General features: G+C 45.6%; 1 protein-coding gene across 1 annotated transcript; it reads left to right on the top strand.

The window, feature by feature from the left end:
- The first annotated feature begins 4,545 nt into the window (after nt 1-4,545).
- LOC129385988 (uncharacterized) lies at nt 4,546-8,612 on the top strand. Its single transcript, XM_055073159.2, has 3 exons — nt 4,546-4,876; nt 5,684-5,777; nt 5,972-8,612. The coding sequence occupies exons 1-3, from the start codon at nt 4,724-4,726 to the stop codon at nt 8,383-8,385; spliced, it is 2,661 nt and encodes an 886-aa protein (XP_054929134.2). The 5' UTR covers nt 4,546-4,723; the 3' UTR covers nt 8,386-8,612.
- The last annotated feature ends 322 nt before the right edge of the window (nt 8,613-8,934 follow it).

Genomic DNA, 8,934 nt, shown 5'->3' with positions numbered 1-8,934 from the left:
GTAAGGGAAGCATCGTTTATAGAGAGATCAAAAAATTTCAATGAAGCGCTCATATGCGGTATCAGCCGAAGATCACGCAAGAACCTCGTTCCAATCAGTCATGACGAGTTCATCTCGGAACTGAGACAGTGCAACCGTGTTGATGTCCTGATATATTATTTTCGCAGTCATGTATTTTGCCGTATGAGATGTGTCAGTGACTAAATAAATGGCCAAATGGTCGCTAAGGGTCATTCAAAACTGAGCATGTTGGGACCAGTATGCAGCACAACATTGGTCTTTCCTTTCTGTCTTGGTGCACACTGTGGAGTGGGTGCATGTTAAAAATCTCAGGCGATTATAGTTAAGCCGGAGTCCGCAAGTATGGCACGCCTCGTAATCGTATCGTGGTTGTGACTTATAGAACACTAGAATTAAATTAATTTTTGTTTAGATGTTTGAGAAGAGTCACAAGAAACTTTATTTAGTGAAGTAAATCTTAGCACACATTAAGAATCGCTCAAAGCACACGCAGCTTTCAGTGGCATGGTGTGGTCATAAAAGCTGCCATGTGGAACCAGATTAATATAAAAAAAATTCAGTCCAAAAGTTTAATGTCAGAGCTCCTTTACATGCAAGCATGAGGGACACATCTTTAATGCGTCATCTAAATCCTGTGTAAGTATTTATTGGTGAATATCAAATGGCCCTACATCTAAGGAAGTTATAGGGTATTATGATAAAAGGAAGCCCCAAGATTTTTGTTGTGCACTCTTCCTATAGAGGCAATATTGGGCAGCAACAGAATAGTTGGGCCTAGTGAAGAATTCATTCAAGACCCTTGCCAATTTGGCAGGTTCACTATTACTAGAGATAATGAAGGCCAAGCAGCTTGAAATGCATGCCCAAACCTCATCAGCATTGCATCACTTATTACAAAAAACTTTCATTTTGTCATTTTGCCAGATTAAAAGTTCTCGAAAACCTGCTTGGCTGGTTTCAATAACTTTTCGAGAACGGTTTGCTTCCATTCGAATGCAGCATTGTCAGTCTTTAGTGAACTAGACCCATCTTTACTGATATGCAATCAAGTAGATCAAAGCAGATGCTGTCAAAGTGCATGTGACAGAGTGTTTGGAGTGGGCATTCCTGGGTGATGTTGCAAGAAGGGAGTTGTGAGCTTGATGCCCACAGCAACTATAGCATATGAAAACCAGCACTTTACTCATTTTTTTAGGTACCGCAGGGCTTGCACTAATGCTGGTCATAGTCTACTATAATTTCCATCATAATGACCCTTGTCATCACAAGTTATTTTTATTGTCCTACAATATATTCCCTCTGCGTACAATCAACATATCTGCCAACAACAACAGAAACAGTACGATTGGAATCTGCAGAATTCTACTTCTGCGGAGGTGGCTCGCTGATTGCCGTATAAGATGCTTTGTGAGCTGGCATTGATGTCTAAATCTCAACTCATCTGCAGGCGTACAAAATAGGCGTTGGGATACTTTTACCACAAAAAGAGAGACTACAATGACTGTTGCCTGTGACATATGGCACATACCCATGACGAGGCATCGGCTAGGATTCCCCATGAATACAACATCGAATAGCTTTATATTCCCACTAACTTGATAGCACATAACACTGATATGTAACAAAAATAAACAACAAAGTAACTGGAAAACGAACAGGTCTACTACGATTGAGCCACAAGGGGAACGATGGAAACATTTGTGTTAATTGTATGAAAAAAATGTGCCTAAGATGTCATCTTCCTAACAGCAACAATATGATCATGCACAAACTAGCATTACTCTTCAGGCACACTCCAGGCTGCTCACACCATTTTCTATAAGATTTGAAGCCCAACAGGCAAAAAGGGTAGCTGTCTAAATATTTTTTTCGGCTGAATACCTTCAGCATAAAAGAAGAAAGTTATTCTATTCCATATCCTCACATGAAACACAGCAATATTGTTACAAGCCATTTTCACACATTGAAGAAGGCATCAGCAATGTGATGAAGACGATTGAAGAAGCACTCATGTTCTTATTTCCATTGCCATACAAACCTACACTTGGCCATATGAAGGTGCATGTGCCAAATTCAACCATGTACTGTATGAGCGCCATGGAACAGACATTCCAAGGAAGTGAAATATTTGTAATGCAGTTACCGTTGGTGTCTAAACAATTTGACCAGTCAGAAGGGCAATGCGCTAAATAAAAAAAAAAACCACGAGCCCACTATGAAATGCTTTTGCCAAACTATCCAAAACTTGAATGTGTGCAAGCCCACAATGACCAGGAAAAGAAGTAAACAAATTTCTTGCAGAGGGAATGAAAAAGAAATGTTTCGACAGTTGAGAAATGAATTCTTTGTACTTTCTAGTGGCACACGGATAGACCGGTGGTGGGCACAATTTGAACTCAAGGCAGCGCTGCAGGGGCAAATACCACACTCATACTTCCGAGAAGCGTCCGTTACAATGCTGAGTTGGAAGGGAAACTTTGCAAATACTTCCGAACTTCAAGCATCTGACCAGTAAACAGTTGAGCATGACTAGGGGAAATATAATCAATTTCACAAATAGCACCATTCCAAAAGAACTGGCACACTGCATTGATTTCTCAGGTGAGAACTATTTTTCTAAAAGCCTCTGTCGCGTTAATACAACCTGAGGCAGCTTAAATCTAGGTCACATGGAATCAAAAAATACAGTGGCGTGTGTAACACTTAAATTAGCTATCTCGCGAACATGAGCGAAAACTTCAATTTGAAAGGTTTGCTTGAAAGGAATACTCACGGCCCTGCCACCAATCGCCAGTTGTGTGAATAAAAAAAAAAACATTTGCAAGATGAATAGACACTTCGTCGATATTTGAAACAGATCGTTAGTGGATATCAAGAAATGTGCACTGGATAAGAGCGAAACATGTAACCGACTGACTGACGGAAATAAGACTCACAGGATAAGTTTTCTCTGTGTACACCAATAATGCAGCATGTATTGTGCAATTAAATCGCCCGTAATGCGCAGCAATTACCGCACTCGATTGAAGTCGCCATCGCAGTGACGCGCCCTTTATTTCAGGACCACGAAAAGCAAGGTATTCACCTAAGTACAGCAGCGGTTTACCTGTGGGCAAGCCCCTAACTCGCATATGACGAAAGCAAATGTCACGGAGTCGAAGCCCACGATTGCTCAAGTGAAACTGCGCTCGCGCGAATATCGCGAACGTTGTACGCTTTCAACACGCACAAAAGCGCGCGCAGAACGTCTTTTAGCCGACACGACGGCAATGGCTAATCTACGTTCGGGAGTAGCTCTTTCAAAAAAGTAAAAACAAGCAACAATGCGACGTCACATACTGCGAGAAAGAGTTGTTCTCCTTTCTCTCCTGCTCTCAGCTCACGCACGCACAGCGACCACGGAGCCATCGGGGGCGATGTTCAGGTCCGAAAGAGGACTCCCTTATGAGTCCGATGAATCGCGCCAGCGCCGTTAGAAGGCGTTAGTAACGCAATACTGACGCTATCTTTCGTACTATGGGGAACCAGCGCTGGAGTTTTCACGACGCCTGCAGCGCCGCCCTGGCGGTCAGAACGTGCACAATGCAGCCGCTCCCGCGGACGAAAATTGCTACTGGTAGTGGCGTTGCGGGCCCAAGTGCCACAAGTGCCACAACTACGTCGGGATGAGGGAGGAAGTATCCTTCTGCGTCTTTCTATCTAAACTCTACGAACAAGAATGGAGGCGGCGTTGGATCTAAGCAGTCAGGCGAGCGGAGTAAGTTCCCGTCTTGTCGCCCTGTCAAGCAATGTCGGGCTGGTTTCTAAATGAAATTTCGCGTGTGTGCAGAATCTGTATTCGGCATTTCGTCGGAAACAAAATGAGCAATAGCATGCACCATCCGGCATATGTACCAACCATTTTTGCTTCGCAATACCACCGCCTAGCCCCTTCCAACGCCACTGCACCAAGCGCACGATACGAAAGGTAAATATTATCCATTCATTGCCAAGAATTATGTGGGAGCGAAGCTGCCTTGTAATACGAGTTGTGTGCCCATACTGCCGGCGCACGCGCGACTAAGCCGCCCATGTGTTTTTAAAAATGCGCATGCGGATGAGGACTCGGCGCTGAGATGCATCCGGTACATTTATGTAATTAATGCTAAATGTAGCCAGCGTTATTACGGATCCAGCAGCGGAGTACTCAAACCTTTGCTTGCGCGAGTCAGCTGATGCGATAAAGCTTTCTTCTCCATTGACTGCTGTGGCGAAGTAACATCAGAATTTTTTTATGTCTAGCGAGAGAAATATGGAATGTCTTCAGGCCAACTAATACTTCTGAAACCATAGTGCAGCACGACCGTCGCCATAGCGTCTAGATTTGCGAGGCAGGCTGCCACGCAAGCATGGCAACGGACCACGGCGCAACCGTTAAAGAAACACACGTGCTCGCCGCGACACACTGTAAAAAATATATAAAGCTTAAAAAGCTTCTTTCGTCATTTCTTCACTTGATGGCGCTAGCTTCTTTACGGAAATAGGGTGCCTCGATGCGCGCGCCCCCGCTTAGGGTGAGGTCACCCTTTGAACCAGCCGGCGCCGCCTAAACCTGTTTTCGCGCGCTCCCTCCGCCATTGCGTTGCCCGCGTCGACTTCGCCGCGCTGCTGTGCGGGCGTCCTCGAAACGCTGCTGCGTTCGCGCGGCTTTCATCGGCGTAGAATGCCTGGATGTTGTGTTCCTCAGTGCTCCAACCATTCGAGAAATGGTTGGAGGATGTTCCATTTTCCAAGGGACCCAAAAAGGCGGCTTCTGTGGCTGGTGCGAGTCAAGCGTGACAAGTGGCAACCGACGAACTCCTCGTGTGTCTGCAGCGTAAGTGCCACATGTTGGTTCAGTGCTGTTTTTGTTGCGATTTATTTGTATTTTGTTGCGTTTGGGCAGCTAAGTGTCGTTCAATATTCTTCTTGCTCGGCTTAAAAAAGCTGCGTGAAACACTAAAACAAAGTAAATGAGTTTCACTACAGCGCGGTACAGGCCATTGTCTGCCGCTTGCTTGTTCGCATCCGAAATTGCACGACACGTGTCCGCTGGGGAATACGTACCACGCGTGCTTTCGCCGCTTCTTTTCATTCAAAGGTAATTGCCTTTACTAGGCGCTTGCCAGCGAATTGCGGTCTGGGCCCAAACATTGCATCAAGGCACAGAGCATGAGGACAAGCAAGGGCACATAAGCTGTGGCAATTACTGTGCAAATGGATGGTCCAGGAACCAATTTTGATTAATTCACTCACGATTTCTGAAGTTGTTTTTGACATGTGTGCGGCGTTGGGTAGCTTCCGCTGCCTATTAACCGGACGCTTCGTCCTACGACGCCGCATTATGTCAGTAAATGAGATTAACAGAGATCGTTGTTATGTGCAGATTGAGGCGCTCATTCGAGTAATTCGCCTGATATTTCGACTAATTTGTTCTTTGGCCTGTTAACCCGACGCTTCGTTCTGCGATGGCGGATTAAGTCAGTGAATGAGATAGACAGGATATGTTATGTGCAGATTGAGGCTCTCATTCGAGTAATTCGACTGATATTTGGACTACTGTGTTCTCTTGCGTGCTGCCTTCATTGTTTTCATTATCGAGCCGGAAATGCGCCGCTAATTTCAATATCAAATTCATCTGCAGGCTCATTTCGAAGCCAGCAGCTTCGAACAGAACCGCGCGGATGGGTGGAAGAAGCTCAAGCCTAATGCTGTACCAACGGTGTTCCCATTCAAAGGTGAGATGCCTCCTGACCCTGGTATTTGTTACCACGTTGCTTATCGGCTCATTATCTACATTTGAAAAAGTTATGTGAGGAAACGATTCATGCGCATACATATTAAATTTTCTGGCGCGCCTTCTATTCTGCTTTTAGTTAACACAATCTTAAATATATGTAATGGGCATTTTTTCTTATTTATCTGTTTCCAGAACTTCCTAAAGAGCGAAGGCCACCAAGGGAACGAAATGCACACGTGCCTGCATTATTCAGTGACGACGCAGCCGCACACAATTCTTCACGAGAAGTGAGAAACGTTCTTCCCTCAACTACGCAGGAATTTTCTCCCGCTGATTCTTCGTCAGACGGGGAGATAAATGAGAGATTGGCGGCTACGGAAACCAACAATGCTAATGGGCAACTTACTTCGACCCCCAGGGATGCACGGCTTCAAGAAACTGCAATAGTTACTGCGACCCAACCCCTCGATTCTGAGGCAGCTGAGCTTAGGAAGAAGATTGCAGATCTCACAGCAGCCAATAATAAGCTTAGACAACATCATAACGAATCTAAGAACACTGTCAAAAAACTACAGATGCAGGTACGCAAGCTGCAGAAAGAGGCAACTAATTTCTCACGAAATACGAAGTTTTTAAATGAAGACCAAATTCGTGCTCTTTCTCGGAACAACAATCATGGTAATTCGTGGTCAGCGCAAACAGTAAAGCAAGGTCTAAAAATTAAATTTGCTTGTGGAACCACCGGGTATGAAACACTCAGAAAGATTGGCTACCCTCTTCCATCCAGCAGAACGTTAGCAAGAAGAATTCAGGGCCTGAAGTTTCTGCCAGGTATCCTGCATGAAGTGATCGACGTCATGAGGTCGAAAGCAGAGGGAATGGAGGACGTGGAGAAAGACTGCGTTCTCTTTTTAGATGAAATGGAGATAGCACCCGGATTTGAACTCGACCGTGGCGAAGACGTGCTTCTGGGAGGAACGACGTTGCCCTCAAAGCCTGAAGAGCCAGCCAATCATGCTTTGGTGTTTATGCTAGGTGGGGTAAACCAGAGATGGAAGCAAGTGATAGCCTATGAATTCACTGGTAGGCACGTGGACGGCTCTGTACTCAAGGCATATGTCCTGGAAATAGTGCAGATATGCAGCCAGATTTCTCTAAGAGTCCGTGTTATCACATGTGACATGGGTGCAGCAAACCGCGCTATGTGGAGAGAATTTGGCTTTTCGAGCCACCGCCATTCGACAACTTCGTGCTCAATACCTCACCCAACCTTAAAAGGGAAGGAACTTTTTTTCATCTCGGACCCGGCACATGTCCTTAAGAACCTGAAAGGACAGCTTCTAAGCTCAAAAGTTTTCACACTCAGTGATACTACAGTAAGCAGGAACGGACTGACGGCCTCGAAGGTGAAATTGGAGCATGTACAGGCCGTCTTGGATTATGACGCAGCCAACGAACTTAAGGTAGCACCAAATTTGTCAGAAACCCACATTAGTTGTGGGCACTTCACCAAAATGAAAGTAGGAGTCGCTGTCCAGCTCTTCCGTGAAGCCCCACCAGCTATTCGGTTCCTAATAAAAGAAGGAGTGATTGAGCCAGAGGCCGAAACAACAGCGTGGTTTATGGACCTCGTTTCTAGGTGGTATGCCCTCATGTCATCGCGTCATCCCACCATGGCGCTAAGCCGCAGGAACATTACTAAATATCATGCCGCCTTGGACACACTACGCACGGCAACAGACACCATCAGAGAACTGAAAATGGGCACTGGATCTCAGTGGAAGCCATCGCAAGCAGGGGTCCTAATTGCGACAACGGCTGTCCTTCGCCTTCAAGAAGTGCTTCTTGGCAGTGAAGGGTATGAATTCCTCCTCACGAGCAGGCTGTTGCAAGACTGCCTAGAAAACCTTTTTTCTGTGGTGCGGCTCATGAAGCCAGTGCCCACTGCGTATGACTTGAAGTGTGCACTCCGACTCGTCAGCGTCAGCCACTTTCTTCACACTCCGAGATCAACAAGCTACGAACTTGACGACCGCGAATACCTTGTCGATCTGCTTGCACATAGCAAGAAGGAATGTGCAGAAAGCGAAGTCGATGAAATCAACGACACGGAAATTCTGTTCATTGAAGAGCTCACGTCAACCGAGTGCCGCATCTTGTTTTACCTTGGCGGTTTTATTTTGAAAGGAATTTTGAAATCTATAACTTGTCCGCAGTGCAAGGCTGCTCTCCTTGGCAAGCCTGACGATCAGTATGCTTCCCTGACTGCACTCAAGGAATACGTCAGGGATGGGCAAAACCTCGTATATCCAAGCGCTGATGTCATGAAAACTTTAAAAAACTACGAGGAACATTTCACCGCTGTCAACTCATGGTGCACAGGCAAATTTTTCACCATGAAGTCGCCACTTCGTTCTCTGATAGCCTATCTCGAAGGCATAGACAAACCCTCAGTGAACACATGCATGGCTCACAAAGAACGAATAAGCAAAATGCTGACTGCTGCATATGCCAGAGTGAGGCTCCGAATTCATCTCCGACAAATTCCGAGCACTCATCCTAGTGGCCACGGAAGCAAGACTTGTGCAGGGGTCAGCCTTGCGTAAGCAAGCTGGAATCTGCAGTTCTGCGAGCCTTTTCCTTCAAAGTCTGAAGTCTGCATCTATATATATAGTGATCACAACTATTTTATCAATTACGGTCTATTTAACATAAATGTCGACTTTTAAAAAGTGCAATAATGTTCAGTGTTCACGTTCCCATTAAACACAAATCTCTAACTTTGTGTGTTTTCATAAGCACTGAATAAATGATTTCATGTTTGCTTGGGTAACAGCTTTTGTATTCATCTGGCTGTTACCAGACGAAAAGGGGACTTTATATTTTATTACCGTTGCTGATGCTGTTTCTTCAAAGCGTGCAGAACCAAGACGTTGTTGCATTGACCGCGTCGGCTGAATTTTCTTACCGATCAAATTCACTCACTTGCATTGGGACATCAGTGAGGTTTCCCATGCAATCCTGTTTACCGCGCCTCCGTTCACGAAGAAAAATGCCCATTCAGCCTTTTAACGCCCTCCGCATAACAGCGCGGGAGAAAGGGGGTTAGCCCCAGTCGCTGCCGAGCGTGAGATAGGGAGCCGGAAAGCGGAGGA

This window comes from Dermacentor andersoni, chromosome 7 (assembly GCF_023375885.2).
Source record: "Dermacentor andersoni chromosome 7, qqDerAnde1_hic_scaffold, whole genome shotgun sequence".
NCBI classification, from domain to species: domain Eukaryota; kingdom Metazoa; phylum Arthropoda; class Arachnida; order Ixodida; family Ixodidae; genus Dermacentor; species Dermacentor andersoni.
The sequence above is the reverse complement of the archived record's forward strand: the minus strand, read 5'-3'. Positions and strand labels throughout refer to the sequence as shown.

Excerpts from the sequence above, each read along its gene's own strand:
- LOC129385988 (XM_055073159.2), top strand. The coding sequence starts at position 4,724 with ATGCCTGGATGTTGTGTTCCTCAGTGCTCCAACCATTCGAGAAATGGT. Across the intron at positions 4,877-5,683 it reads ACTCCTCGTGTGTCTGCAGC|GCTCATTTCGAAGCCAGCAG; the intron begins GTAAGTGCCACA and ends ATTCATCTGCAG. Across the intron at positions 5,778-5,971 it reads AACGGTGTTCCCATTCAAAG|AACTTCCTAAAGAGCGAAGG; the intron begins GTGAGATGCCTC and ends ATCTGTTTCCAG.